This window comes from Paramormyrops kingsleyae, chromosome 2 (assembly GCF_048594095.1).
Source record: "Paramormyrops kingsleyae isolate MSU_618 chromosome 2, PKINGS_0.4, whole genome shotgun sequence".
Classification (NCBI taxonomy): Eukaryota; Metazoa; Chordata; class Actinopteri; order Osteoglossiformes; family Mormyridae; genus Paramormyrops; species Paramormyrops kingsleyae.
Window position 1 is genome coordinate 23,124,021 of NC_132798.1, and position 15,641 is coordinate 23,139,661.

General features: G+C 39.5%; 2 protein-coding genes across 5 annotated transcripts in view; one reads left to right on the forward strand and one right to left on the reverse strand.

Annotated features, from left to right (window-relative positions):
• Nucleotides 1-5,401: 5,401 nt before the first annotated feature.
• On the reverse strand, nt 5,402-6,732 carry foxb2 (forkhead box B2). The gene is made up of 2 exons (XM_023803159.1): nt 6,611-6,732; nt 5,402-6,413 (listed from the first exon to the last, which is right to left on the reverse strand). The coding sequence occupies exon 2, from the start codon at nt 6,335-6,337 to the stop codon at nt 5,402-5,404; it is 936 nt and encodes a 311-aa protein (XP_023658927.1). The 5' UTR covers nt 6,338-6,413; nt 6,611-6,732.
• Nucleotides 6,733-14,138: 7,406 nt separating this feature from the next.
• LOC111839238 (prune homolog 2 with BCH domain) overlaps nt 14,139-15,641 on the forward strand; it is a 67,621-nt gene continuing 66,118 nt past the window's right edge. For all 4 annotated transcript variants that reach the window (XM_072708093.1, XM_023802944.2, XM_023802945.2 and 1 more), the window contains exon 1: nt 14,139-14,309. In XM_072708093.1, coding sequence (XP_072564194.1) covers nt 14,274-14,309 — 36 coding nt within the window. In that variant the 5' untranslated portion in view covers nt 14,139-14,273. The remainder of the gene's footprint in view (nt 14,310-15,641) is intronic.

Here is a 15,641-nt window from a genome sequence, read left to right on the forward strand (position 1 = left end):
TGCTGTCTGCTCTAAGTTATAAACTTCAAATAATATCATGTATTTATTTTACTTTCCTCTCTCAAAGTCAATGAGGATATCAGACCTGGGTCAAATCTGGATTGATATGGATATGTTGTTATTTCAGGGACTAATCATAGAAAATTTGCCTGCATGTAACAGTGAAGCGCTCTCTAATCCAGTTATTATGCAGTGACATACTTGCATAATTAAATGGCTATAATTATGAGCTAATAAGAAACATCGCATTATTTCAATTACCCTCTACGATCTTATGTTTCCCCGGCGCTGGACCTGATCAGTGCGTTCCTTGAAGCATGATTTCACATAAAACAGAGACGTTAAGTGGCGTTAATCCTGAATAACGATGGCCAACTTAAATGTTTTACAGTAGATGTTTAAAAAATTCTCTCCTGAAGCATGACTTTGTGTGTGCGCGCGTGCGCGCATGTGTGTGTACAAAACGCAAGGAGGATTTAGAGCGATTATAGATAGGCTAATTGCAGGTATAAATGTTAAACAGTTTTAACAGAGCATCATTATTCCACTTGAAAGCAGACATGAAATGACAAGCCCATCCATCAGGGCTGAGGATGTACAGTTCGTGGATCCCACGAAGGCAGGGGGCTAAGGGTACGATAGGGAGAGACGGAATCGGCCGCCGACTCTGCTATTCTCCCCAATGAAGAGCAAGACACGGAAACGTTTTTTTTTTTGTTAATTTCAAAAATCATTAACTTGAAAAATAACATCACAGCAGCGCTGATTGCTGTTTGAGACTGCTTCTGCGTAAGTAATGTATTACAATAATAGAAGATACATACAAATTTGTGCGAGACAATCAAAAACAACGTAAAATTAAACGCAATAAAAAAAGAAATGCTTGACATTAATTTGGCAGCTGTTCTTTCCCCAGTACACATGTTATATTTGGCATCAGCGTAATATAATAAAATTAATGGAAGTATACAATTTAATGACAGGATTCCCATTTAAAGCCGGTCAGTTATTACTCACATTAACTTAATTAGATACATCGCTAGGCTTCTTAATTTTCACGCTCATAATATGAGTGCTGTATCTATATTTCTGCATCGTACTGGTATTACTCATTGGATCTGATGTCTCAGTACCAAGACGACCTTCATACTAGTTTGGAACTTTGGAGCACCATAGTCCCTGTGAGGGAGTGAGTGCCAGAAAATGTTCTTTTTCGGCACAAACAAATACCATTTTGAGCAGTAAATTTAACATTTCAAGTGCTTTCTAATTGCAAAGTTTAGAAAAAGTGGTCCAATGGCGATGTCTGCTGATACAATGGGCATGAAGAATCATGGCCTTCACCGTGACCCAGACACAATCACAACATGTTTCTTCACAATAATTGAAGACACTAAATATACTTGATATTTTCTGTGGGTATCGACTGCCACTAAATCAATATTCTGTTGAAAAAGGACTTCATTGGGCTTTTGTCCACAAAATGTCGTAATTTAATCCTTTGACATATGCATCCTCTTTTTTATTTTCTTGTCCCAAAACTGGAGTCAGCGTAGGAACCTGACGCAGTTCGGCCAGTGTGCCACGTTTGCCTTGGAGAGCCGCCCTGCTGCCTTCACTCCCCAGTGCCGGCCTGCTGGTAATGTCCGCCGAATATGTATGACCTCACACCTCCATACCCCTCCACTTCTGCATCTCAATTATTTGTTCAGAGGGGCCTGTTCATAATTGCCTGGCGTAAGGCAGCCTTTTGCATGCAAAGCAGAGAGGGACCCTGCCAGTGCCACGCGGGCAGATAAGAACAACGGCACTTAAAACCGCAGTAAACTGAGTGGGCTTCTCTATGCACCTCTCCTGCCCCTCTTCGGCGCGCTGTGGCCCGACCCGCCTGACATCAAAGGTGGGATTATGTTAAAAAGACAGTAAGCAGGAGGGAGGGGAAGCTCAGCCGAATGTTAGCGTTTGAAGTCGCGGAAGCGCTGGCCTTCCTTGCTGCCAAGGTGAGCGAGTCGGTTCCGGGGCCTGAGTCTCCGTGGAACAAACTTAAGAAGAGCAAGAGATGAGGGAAAGATATGTACTAGAGAACCAAAGTGCCTCTTCTTACATGCCCCCCCCACCCCCAACAAACATGCTGACTGGGCCTCTCCCACCACCACACATTATACACGCAGAACCCGGCAACAAGAACATGCAGGATGGTAATAAGCTTGAATGCTTTGTTTACTAAATGTATCTGTTTACTATCATTGTCATTTGTCTTATTGTCTTATTGCCATTTGTGTTATTTAAGATCTGTTTGATGTGACATCATATTGCTTCTCTTTACAGGATAGTTTGCCAAATGACTTTACGGTCAATTAGAAAATACAGCATCAGCACATACATCATCAAGTCGGGTTTTGTGTGTGTTTGTGGCTTTGCTTTTCATATTGTTTATAATTGCTCAAGGCTGAAGATTAATTGATTCCATTTTAACTTCTACTTCTTCAATATCGTGAAGATTTATTTGCTAAGGGGAAAAAGTTACATCAAACACCATTATCTAAATGTTCCTCAAATTGAAAGTTTACTCTTTGAATAAGTAATGAACCAATATAACAAAATTACAGACATTTTTAAAATAAACAAATATTGCAAATATACCAAGGATGCATCTATTGTGTTTTTTTCTGTTTCATCTTGTCACCATGATATTAAGTCTATATAACCACATCCAGTTCAAATTTAATCTTATTGAAACCAAGTGGGTGATCACTACCACATTACTGTGTTTACCAAAATACTGGTTTGTACGTCAGTTTGTACATGGGGCAATATGGAATTGTCTTCTGCACTGCTGCAACTGAGTCTTACAAATTGCCGCTTATGTGTGTAGCACATACAATGGACTCTAGTGGTGTGTTCAGTGTGTTCCTTTTGTGTGCTGGATTGTACAAGAATGAAGACCAGTACACGTCTCTGCACCAGTGTGTGTGTGTGTGTGTAGTGCTTTGTTCAGCCCTGGGCTGTCTGTGTAAGTTACAAGCTAAATTAACTTCATATATTGTAAATATTTAACACTGAATAAAGCTGAGTATCTTGTTAAATTTGTATTTCATTACGCTTTCCAATTCACCATCTGGACAAGCCTGCAAATTCGCCATATGTATGTCACATAGAACGTGGTATATAGTATTTTAGTATAGCAATATGAAATCGGTAATCTAGGGGTCACTAGGGGTTATATTGACACATGGCCCACTCAAAGAAAAATACATTTATATAAAATGCATTATATTGCATTTTACCTGGATTGATGCAGTCGGCTATGCTCAACAAAATTAAATAAATTGTTGATGGCTGTTTGTATTGGTTCTTTCATTTATTCATCAATTTCTTTTATCATTTGAAAATCGGAGCTTTAATATAGAACTTAAATATTGACTCTCCAACTAAATCAGTATTCACATCAATTTCCATCAATGTTCTGATGGAAAATGCGGAACTGAAGTAAGTTCAATCCCTAAAGACCGGCAATGAGATCACTCACCACTGCTACTACAGTATGTGTACAAGTGTCATGATAGCAATGCAGACGCGCGGATGAGAAGTTGAAGGAGAGCGCAGTAATATGCTTTTCACAAACGTCCTCGTTTTTGAAGAGAAATGACAATGTTCGTTCATATTGGCACCGATTATTCTGAAGTGTGTATTCTTACAGTTACAATAAAAAACGTATTTGTCCATTGTTGACTTGTTTAGAGTGTGTGGACGACATAACTTTAAAGTGAATAATCGCTTTAACTTTAGAGAGACAAGTGGATAATAACTATAGTCTTTGCACAGCGGTTCTGCGTTTATCGCTTCTATTGTCTTTAGGTGGACAATTGTACGCCACTTGAGCAAATAACTGTTATTGGATAGGCTCTAGATAAATTACAAGCATCTATGTATGCAAACTGATTAATGGAAAACTGTATTTGGCGGCGCGCTAAATGACTGTATTAATGTGCTGGACATAGCCAACACGCATTCATCCAAATAATAGCTCAAGGAAGCATAATGAACGCATGGATTAATACATTTATTAAACAGCAAAAACTGTGGCACAGACGTCAGCATTAGGTGACGGCCAGTTCTGTATTTTCAGCTAGAAGTGAGGTATTTATTGGGTTGTGCGTTTAATACTGCAAAGGAAATACGACAGTGAAATTATTTTCAAATTGAATACCAACCTGTATATGTACTGTGTGAATACTGCTTTGATTATATTATTATTTTGAATCAGGAACATTTGAGATTAAATGATTTAGTAATATTTAAATTAAATTACTAAGGCTTTTTGTAAATGTACTGGACTTGAACGCGATACGGGTGCCTGAGGCGTACTCTGAAAATACCAATCTTCAACAATCTAGCAAAACGTACAAAATACAGAAGTTGGTTGCGTATGTCGGCAATTGCGTTTAATCGCACGATATGCTAACTGTGAATAGAATATTAATTCTATTAGGCTATATAGGCTCGGCACTATGTGCAACAAGTGTCCTATTAAAGTTAACGTTCTGCTTTGCCATTACAATGTGTACATTTTTATTTATATTGGTCTTTCTGGGAAATGAAATTTCAGTCCTCTAGATGTGAACTTTAAACCGAGACGAGTCTAGCCTATAATTTGTCCTAGACCACCAATAAAATCACACTCAGGTAAAATTTCTAAATATGTCATTCTTTCGTATACACCACACCCACCACGCATAAACAGGTAACAATTAAAACGAGCGGTGTAGGCCTATGTAGAATAGTGTGGAACTGTTACCCAACCCAAGAAAGAACACGAGATGTACACTTGTCAGATCGAATTTAAAGTGTTTTATAAATCTTTTATAATACAACATTCAATTATTACAATACAGTTTCCAGATATGTTTTACATATGTAAGTTACTTATCGCCAAACGTGCCTTTCAAATACCTACATTTTAAAAACTTTTACAAGTTTAAAAGAAAGTCACTTTTACATATTGTCAAGACCCGCAGCATAATTAAAACAATCTGCAAAAATAACAGGAAGCGGCATTTACCCCTTACTTCAAGCAAAACTCAAGAAAATTTGGCTTCTAATGGTTCAAGCTGAAATATGTACATTAATTATTCATAACTTTTCCATAGTTTCAGTATCAGTTGTTTTAATCTTTTTAAATTATTCAAATAATTTTACAGTCAAAGTTGGTGAAGTGCCGAAATGCGTGCAAAAATAATGCATAAAAATGCTATGACAAAATTCCACTGCGCTGCGTTGGTTTGATGATCTGTTCCACTTCTTCCACTCACCTTCCCTGCTGATGGCTATATCTTGTCTACAAAATAAACGTGCCTTTTATACAGCTCTGTCGTAATTTAATTGCACCGTTTTGTTATGCTTAGGAGAGTAAAAGCGCAGGATGTAGGCTGTTGCCCTTCGCATCCGTGAGATCGGGCATATTTTTTTCCAGTAGTGCAGAGGAGGCGGTGGTGCAGAACTGCACCGGGGAGTTACTCAGGCCTGGCAGCCCTGGGGCTTGCCCGAGCGCGGGAGTAGCTTTAATCGGAACGGGAACTGCCGGCATGTTCTGTCCGCTTGAATGGTAAAGACCTTTCATCGGGACTCCAAAAGGTCCATATTCGGATGTGACGGGCAAAGGGGCCATGGACTCCGACAGCATGCTGACTTGCGGCCACATGGAGTTGACCACGCTACTCAGCTGCGACGGTACAGGGTAGCCTAGGTGGTGCATGACAGAAGCAATGGGCAGCCCACTCGCCATCATGCCTTTGTAATCTCTTCCTATGATATTCTCAATGGCGAAGGGATGTTTAAATCCCCCTGACTGTCCGCCGTTGATGCTGTAAGTCTGGAACTGGGACAGCCTCCCCAGGCCCCCGGCTGGCTCCGCAGGCGCGATGCCTATTTTGGCCTGATGGTGCTGGTGGTGAAAGTAATGAATCATGGGGGAGTTTTTACTCGCCAGGTGCTCGGAGCGCATCACTTTGAATCTCTTTCGTCTGCGAAGGAAACTGCCGTTTTCGAACATGTCCCCGCAGTCAGGATGCAGGGCCCAAAAACTGCCCTTTCCGGGCTGGTCCGGTCTGCGCGGAATCTTAATGAAGCAGTCGTTGAAGGAGAGGTTGTGTCTCAAGGAGTTTTGCCACCTTTGGGTGTTTTCCCTGTAATAAGGGAACCTGTCCATGATGAATTTGTAAATGTCACTGAGTGGAAGCATCTTTTCTTGCGAGCTCTGAATGGCCATTGCTGTTAACGATATGTAGGAGTACGGCGGTTTCTGGTCGCTGTAAGAGTTTTTCCCCGGACGTGGCATGATCTTGCTTCGGTGACCTGGCACGAGACTCAGGTTCCCGGAATTCGGCGAAAAAAGTCGAAAACCATCCACAGTCCTAGAACAAAACCATCGCGTATAGCCTATTATTTATAGATCACATTTATGGTAAAATAAATAATAAACCAGAAACACAGAGCACGCGGTACACACAGTTGTCTAAACGTGATTCAGATTCACAGAAGACAGATAAATGGTGACAAGTATCATAAACGTGCAGAAGACTTTGCAAAACACCGTAAACCGTTTTCTCACCGAGCGTCAATAAACCGGATAAAGTTTAAAGCTAAGGTCTTCCCAGAAAGTGCCGCGATGCTCCGTGCGTCGAGGCGAGTGCTTTCCGTATGTACTCTTCAATAGCTCCACGCCGGTTTTGTAATGATCACAGAGAGTCTGAGACCCCTGCAGGTCTCGCTTTATTATCACATGACAGTCACTTTGAGACAAATAGAGGGGGAACCGGGGTGGGGGCTTAAACCTGACTTAATTTGCACCTATTTAGTCGGAGCCAATAAGAGGTTCTTTTATAGGTGCCCTGGCGAAGCGACCGACCATGTGGACTTAAATGTGGCGGTATGCGCAGCAGACCTCTCCGCAACAACAACAGTCAAATATGAATAAACAATAAGACAAGTTATATTCACAACAACGACGGTAAAAGAATTAAGAACATTTTAATACAGATTGTTTATAATGTGTCGTTAAACTCACAATTTGCTTTGCCAGAAAAGGGCATTTATTAATGCTTAACTTCCAAGGAAAGTTTTGTCCCCGGTTGAGATTCCAACTGTGAACTTTTTCACGTTCTGGATATTATACTGAAATTATTTTCAGGACTGATTAAATAATAATAAATTATATACGCTGTTTTTAAGTTATAAGTTATAGCCGAGAAATATATTATTAATGCGATTCACGTATCATAAAGTGAATATATATAGGTATTCGAACCTTAACTTTTTGGTATTTACTACGGAATATTGTATAGTAGGCCTATGTTAAGAATTAAGAAGTTCACCAATACTAACCGACAGATAAGTAGCCTATCGAGACCAATATAATATAAACTGTAATATAATTTACCAAATAATTTGGTGATGGAATGCAGTGTGGATATTGCAGTTATTTGCAAGTCCGTATTAATAAATCGTAAGCTGAGTAAAATTGCTTAATGACATAAACTGATGTATTTGCATTTGTTTGCAAAATTAAATATTAGTGCATATACTTAGCAAAGCGATTGTCCTTTTATTCGACTACTGTCAGTGTAATGGATTATTCACAGATTTATTTGAAGTGAGGCTACAGTTTAAAAGAATGTGCAGCAACGTAAGGTTAATATTAGAAATCAGGAGTTTATATGTGCTGTAAAATATTGTTTGAATATCAGTACCATTTCATTGTTATTTATACTTATTTCTATATTTGTTATGGTCGATTAGAAATCATATATCTTATTTGGCTGAAGTAAAACACTTGACGTTAATAAAATGTGCGCTGAAATGGACTTTTCTTGCATTCATTGTTAATTTACGCCATTATGATTGCAAAGGTAAAATAAATTGGCCTTCAGATTCTTAATAAAAAAAGAAGTATACAGCCCCTTTTCAATGTTTTTTTCCCCCAATCACATGTATATTTACAAAACTTACTCATTTACACAGAGGCAGAAACAGATGCAGGGAGAAAGAGTGGGCTGAGAGAAGGATATTTCCCAATATCCCGTTATAGCTTGGAATTAATTGCCGAGGAAGGGGACTGCTTACACACAGCCTGCAGTCTGTTGAAATATGTTAGCGAATCCTAGAAGGATAAAGAAAACTTCGCGGTCCTCCGGGTTCCACGAGACAGAATAACAAAAGAGCGTTTGTTCATCACCGGCCAGGTGTCACGGCCCAGCTTCTGACAGCCTCCGTATACAACCTCAGCCTGGCAAGCCCAGAATACATTACATTAATTAAGCCTACGGTGATTTAGCATCCTTGGAGAAAAGTCCAACAATGTAATTAAGAGCGAACTAGCTATATTAGTTATGAATATTCAAAACAGTGTCAATTAATTAGCCAACAGATCTATCTCATTATGCCTTCGAAGCACCAAAGTCCTTCAAGGCTCACTTAAAGGGTCATCGGTTGCACAAGAAAGAATATTATAAATTATTCTTAGCAGTCGTTATTTTCGAGCATCAATATTTTCGACCGATAGCTTTTGTGTAACTGCCTGACAACGACACTGCCGGAAAGACTGGGACACATAAAGACATCATTTTCTTCGCCAAGAGTGTACAATCAGTGGCACACCGGCACTAATGCAGGTCTAAACATCCTCTTAAACATGCTTGAAAGATAAATATTAAATCTGCCCTCGCAAAGGGAGCTGTTAAACAGATATCGCGCTGTTATGCGTAAAAAAATTAATTAGGTGGTTTTCGCAGTGCCGAACTCCTGGACAAATAACTACTTGTAAAATACACCTTCTGGGCATATTGAACATATGTTGGAATTATCCTTAATTGACTAATTACATAAATTACTCATTAATTTTATAGCACATCAATTATAAAGGATATATCAATTAATTTAGCATAAATTAAGGCTGAACCCAGAAAAACGGGTTTTCTTGCTCAGCTTTGGGCAAAAGAATCTTTCTTTTTTAGTTTAAACGGGTAGGGGGAAATGGCAATTATAGTAGTCCTAAAGACCCCTTACGACGTGATCATGCGTGTATCACGGTTGAGCAGACCATTTAAATCAATTAGAATTGTTCCGACGGAAAATGAGGGCTTGGAAATGACATAACGCTTACCGTTGGAGTAATCACAAATGATTAAGTGTCCACACTTAATGTCTGAGCGCTTTATTTCCCTATAAAACAGTGGGGGGCTTGACGTTTCCCTCTGCATCTATTGCCTTGCTTATAAAAGTAACTGTAAGCATCATCAAATTCCACCCTTATAATATTTTATAATTGCGTTGATATTGTTTTCGTTTATCGGCGTTCAAAATATGCCTTTAATTGTAATTTTCGTTTTTATCGTCATTATATTATTGTCATTTAATTATTATACTCCAATGTGCTTTGCACTGACTATTCACTTCTAAATTAAATTGCTATACTAGGAATCATGTTTAGTAATTTATCGGCGTATTTACATTGTAATTACAAATTTATATCTATGCTTAAGCCACAAAAGTCTGTCTTCCATGCATCTGATATCGCTCCTACTAAATTAATAGGTATATCTATACTATAGTGCGTAACGCCCAGACAGTACGGTAGCCACAAGAGGGCAGTGTCCACTGTAGGCTGAACCGTGACCTCGTGTCTTCTTTCACTTTTGGAGTAGGTGGCGAGTACTGATTCTACAAAATACTTTGAAAATGCCCTTCACTTGAAACACTAGGCCTACCGTTGTTGAAATCCGACGCATTTCAGTAACTGTATCGTTTAAAACTAAACAACGCAAATGGGTCGCAGAATTACATGAAGAAAGGTTCGTTTAAGTGTAACAAAAGTTAATGATAAAACTTAATGAATTTCTCCGTTTTCGGTTCACCAGCACGTTTTCTTTTGAATAAATTGTATTCTAAGTATTGTAGGAAGTTGTGAATTTATCATGTAACTGGGGTAAAAAAAATTTTTTCAGAGCGTTCAGAAATTGACAGAAACCTCATGTAAGTGCCTGTGAATTATATACTCAACAGTCAATATACAGGTGATCACTTCTACAGACGTCCGCAGAGTGGAATTCAGCCATACTCGTCGGAAGGTTGGAATGTCGTGTCAAATTACTGAGGAATTACTTTATGAGCATGCTAGGAAGAGTGCAAACTGAGAATATATGCTCCAAGGAAGAGTAAAGGATGGATTAACATTAAAACTTTGACCCAATGCTCCATCTAATGGTGCTCTATCTATTACACTGTCAGAAAAACAAGAGTACTAATTTGTACCTTTGCTTGTCACTGGGGCTGTACCCCGCTGTAGGGTCTGCCAGTTGTACCCTGGCTGTTGGTAAATGTACCTTTTTGTCTAATTTAAGGTACAGAAATTGACTCTGAGGAATATTGTTGTACAACTGGGGGTACATTAATGTTGTTTGTATCTTGGGGAACAAAACTGTACCATTTTTTCTGACACTGTACACTCAGGAAAAAAGAGTACCATTTTATATCTTTGCTTGTTCCCCAAAGTACATTTCTGTATCTTACATTAGACTAAGAGGTACATTTAACCACAGATAGGATACAAATGGCAGATCCTTGATGGTTCAGCCTCAGTGACAAGTAATTGTACCCTCAAAGGTACAAGTTGGTGCTTTTTTTCCTGGCAGTATATTAGCTTATTTTTTGCTAAGCTGCTACACTATTTTACCAAAGCAGCTGTTGCATTGGGACTGTGCAATGGGATTGTGCATTTCAATTACAATGTGAGTTTTCAGGGGAAAAAATAAACTTTGATGGAAGCCAATCACAATGCTCCTATGTTTATGCACTAAGTCAGGGGTGTCAAACTGCAGTCCTGGGGGGCTTGATGGAAGCCCTGTGTAGCTTAGTTCTTTCCCTGTTCCACCACAAATGATTCAGCTCAAGTGCTGCGTGGTAATTAGCATAAAGAGGTGCAAGGAGTTGAATCAGGTGTGTTAAATGAGGAGAAACCCAAAAACGTGCAGGGCTCCAGCCCTCCTGGACTCCAGTTTGGCACCCCTGGTCTAAGCATTCACCTTAAATTGCAGTAGTGCTCTTTTTTAAACATGAAGAGCATTTTGTTTGTGTGGTGAATAAAAACCCATTTTATATTGCCATTTTCAAGCATGACCTAAAAAGATCCAGTTCTTTGAATTGCCCTTAGTATGGGCTTGTGTGGTTGTATGAAACTCCGGTAATGGACTGCTATATGGTTTTCATTGGAACAGGCCTCATAAATACACTATGGTCACTGCAGACCATAATGGGTCTCACTGGACTTCCAGTTACTGAAAATGAATGAAGAAATAATCTAAATTTTCAAACTGATGATAAACATTAAAAACAAAATCATGTAATTTAATATCACCACACATCATCATTGAAACAATTTCCATGTAAACTTATTATTTTTATATTATAATTATTACTATATGATTTTAAAATTGTTACAAAAATGTTTTCCAAACTGATATTTCAGCAATGACTTAGTGTATATGAATATAAGTATATATGTTTGACTGCATTTACTGTTGTTACAGCAGGGCATGGCGAAGGAAAAGAGGGACAATCCATGGAGTGGCTCCAACAAAAAGGGGTTTATCAAAAACGAAACACAAAAGGGAAAAACCGGAAAATAAAGGTGCCACGAGTGGTCAGGAAGAAAATAAAGTCAGGTAATACAAGAAACTAAGTGAATTGCAAAGAAAACGAAATACCAAAATACAACTAGACAGGGTGCAATACCAGGGACAACAACCATAGATCAGTGGAAACATAGGGGAAAAAGCACAACTGCAAACACATAGTAACAGCGACAGCAACTGACAAAGGCAGACACTTAAATACAGTTAACAAACCTAGACGGGGGACGGGTGAGAACCATAACGAATCAAAAAAGGAACAGGTGGCGTAGATACAATAAACAGGCACGGAGAGGTCGATTAACAGATAGAAAGGACCAAACACTGTGGAAAATCAAAACTAGGATAACTGAAGGAAGAGGAACATGGAGGAAAAACAAGGAACTGTGACAAAAATACCAATACAAACGTTAAACCGGCAGAACACCAAAAACCAAAGAACGTTAAATAATGAGTAGTACAGACTGGCCTCTGGCCAGCCTTAAACCCACAACCAAGAAAGGAGAAGTTGGAAATGGTGGCCATTAAGTCACATGGTGGTCCCAGGTGCAGGCAAACACACTAGGGACTTAGGGCTGCAAGACAGAGGAGGGAACAGGATGGCCAGCGACACCTGCTGGCCAAACAGGAACTAGACACATGGGACAGGGCCAACGGCACCAATCCCTATTTATATATATATATATATATATATATATATATATATATATATATATATATATACACATACACACACACTTAATGCTTTTTAATTCTGATCTGGATTGTAGTTTACAGACTGTGAACATAAGCAAAAGAGGAACATGGTTGCACAGCAATGTCACATGGGTACCAGAATGTGGCTGCCTGCCTGAGAGGCCCTGTAATCTGCCTAATGGCCTGTGCTTCTTCGTGTTGGCAGTATCACAGGAATCGGCTAAGAGGTTATTGAGCACTGAAGGAATTTGGTCTCACTGCTGTTAATTGTTGAGTCAGATAATACGTAAGGTCGTGCATACTAAAGGCAGATCATTCACAACTGCCTGTAACAAAATCTCTAGAGGGAGAGAACTGTATAAGTTGCCCAGTGACTTGGTGGGTATAGCACTGTCGTGTGTGTGTGTGTGTGCGTTGTGATTGCATGTTCTCCTGCAGTCCAAAGACATGCAACGGTCTGAAGTGGCATCCCTAAATTCCACCAATGGTGTGAATGTGCCCTGCGATGAATCTGCATCCTGCATATTTTTGAGAAACACCTAATATGTTATACTGGGTTAACATTTCATGTAATTGAGAATGATTTTAGTCTCTTTATCAATCATGTGGATGAGATGTTGTGTTAATTTGATGCTCTGGAAATGAGCAACAACTAGTAGTTTTTTTGAAGGACCATCCCTCCTGGTGTCGCTCCAGCCGCTCATCTTCCGACTGCTTATCCAGTACAGAGTCCCAGTGAACCAGCACCCATCCCAGGAGGCTCAGTCCATGGGGCTGCAGAAACCTCGGACAGGGTGAAAATTAGAAAGATCATCTTCACAAAAAATGTAGAATCTCTCTGAAATTACACTAGATGTAAATGTTTTCATGAGTTTTGTGTTGTTTACCTGTTCCTTGAGTTGCAGTTTCGTTTTTCTCACATGCATCATTTTATCCGCCATGAAAACTTTGCATATTCAATGAAAATCATGGTCCACACGAGGTATATGTTTTTTAACGTCGTTTCTATCCCCTCTTTATCAACAAGACAATCTAGCTTTGTGATAATATGCAAATGGACAACACTACTACACGAATACCATGCTAAGAGTATCAATTCTGCATAAAACACATTCAGAGACATATTTCTTAAATGGGTTTAAAGAACTTTTATAAGACATTAAACTATGCTTAAACGTGTGCCTTACAAAAATAATAGCTGAACATAACTAGAAATGTCATTGTTTACGTTTTTTTCTTATACAAGTGGTTAATCAGTGAGATAGAGATCTTAGTACATTGTTGTTTTTAATTTCACTCCGTCATTATACCTCTTCAATTTACTAAAACGGGCTGTAGTACCGCATGCGCCTCAATCATTGTTCCGCATTTCAATATTATTGCGATTTATAGAGTTCACTTATAAAAAAAAAACAGATGCATAATAATAATAATAATAATACACGCTTTGATAATTCCCTTTGACTGTGTGTCTCCCCTCTTCCCACGAACCGGGAAGCTGGACAATTCTGCATACGTATTCATTATGAATGGCAGGAGGCACCGCAGCCGTACACATCACAGAAGCGGACCGTCCGCTTGCTGCAGAGCTCTGCATCATTAGCCCACACCCCCACCCGCAGCCGCCCCTGGGCGCTGTCCGCGGCTGCAGTGTTTACCGGCCAGAGGCGGTCCCTAATCTACCCAGATACCTTTTCCTCATTGGCGGAGCCGACCGAAGAGAGCGCGCAGGATTGAGCGCGCGGCCGCGACACACCCACTGCCATATTAGGCGAGTAGAAAGAGGGGCGCAAATGGGCATTAAGGCGCTGCAGTGACACAGCGGGGGACCGAGGCGTCATAACTAGCAACTTTCTATGGAGGCGACGCTATATTCGTGTGGCATATTACAGTATGGAGGAATTTTTGCTACGTGCCAAATCTGTGCTGGTAAGTAACAACTTATCCAGTTGGGGATCAAAGTGCTGATATTGAAACGTGTCACAGATATTAGATTTATTTATTTATTTGTTTGTTTGTTTTTATTTTGTTTATTTAGCAGTTTAAATATAGTCTTCCCCCCACCTGTGGCACAGTGAGGTGTTAAAATTGCGTCAAGTTGTTCAAAAGCTCAATTCAACACACTTTTAAGATGACGGATATAGTGAAGTCACGAACGAATAAACGCCTCAATGAGTTTTTATTAATCCGTCTATGTTCAGCAAGATAAATGTGTAGTTAATTCACAGCCTTTAATGTAATTACACAGGTAAGTTGTATATCTACGGTTAACTGAAATTCTTTGTCGCTGGTGGTTAACGGATCTACGTTCTTTCGCCAAAGCTGGACCTTTGCCACGAACCGACGCGTCTTCGACGGTCAGACATTGTTACTGACAGACTGAACAATACGCACCCTTTGCTTCTGTTTTAAACGGCGGAACTAACAGGAGAACGAATTCTATTACAGAAGCGTAAAAAGCATTAACAGTACAGAATAACACTATATCCCTCCAAGAGATTAAACGCCAAAATCCATTTTCTCAAAAAAAAAAAAAAAATTCCCGTATCTATCCTCTTGTTATTTACTTCTCGTTTTTTAAATGGGTTAAGCTGGCGTTTGTTGCCAAATCAAAATACCTACTGGCCGAAAATCAACACCAAAAATAATAACGATAACTATTACTACCTTTACTACATTCCGTTAACATATCAAACCCTGTTCAGAGTATTTATTAAACATACGCTACAATAACACAAAACTGCTGACCAGTGACTAAAACTAATATTTCTTTTTTATGGCCAACCAAACCATGTCTCGGTCAATGCAGTTTAACTTATGTCTGGCCTTTGCCCCTAGTTTACAAGCAGAGATGGCACAGGGATATGTAAAGTGCTGATCTTGTACATGCCTCTAAACTAAATTCACTGAACCTTCTTCAAAAGAATAGACGGAGTCTGACAGCTGATATAGCAGTGATAAGCAAAAATCATTTCATTAAGAAACACTGTAAGGTGCAGTACATAATACTGTTGTCACTCCTGAACAAGATCAAAGCCAATGTATCAGTGATCATTTCTTCTGTGTCTGATATGTAAAATGACGCACTACAGGATACATTGAGTGCAGCTTTGGGATGCTGCTTGCAGCTTTGAGAGGTCAGTCTGAAAACAAAGGCTTGATGTTCAGAAAGCCACCTGTGAGACATTCCAGCCTCGATTTTTGCCCTGTGGGCCGCAAGCCAAGCCGAATCTAATTTTGCAGTAAGAATTGTCTGCTGAC

Coding starts and splice junctions, on each gene's coding strand:
- foxb2 (XM_023803159.1), bottom strand. CDS start 6,337: ATGCCACGTCCGGGGAAAAACTCTTACAGCGACCAGAAACCGCCGTAC.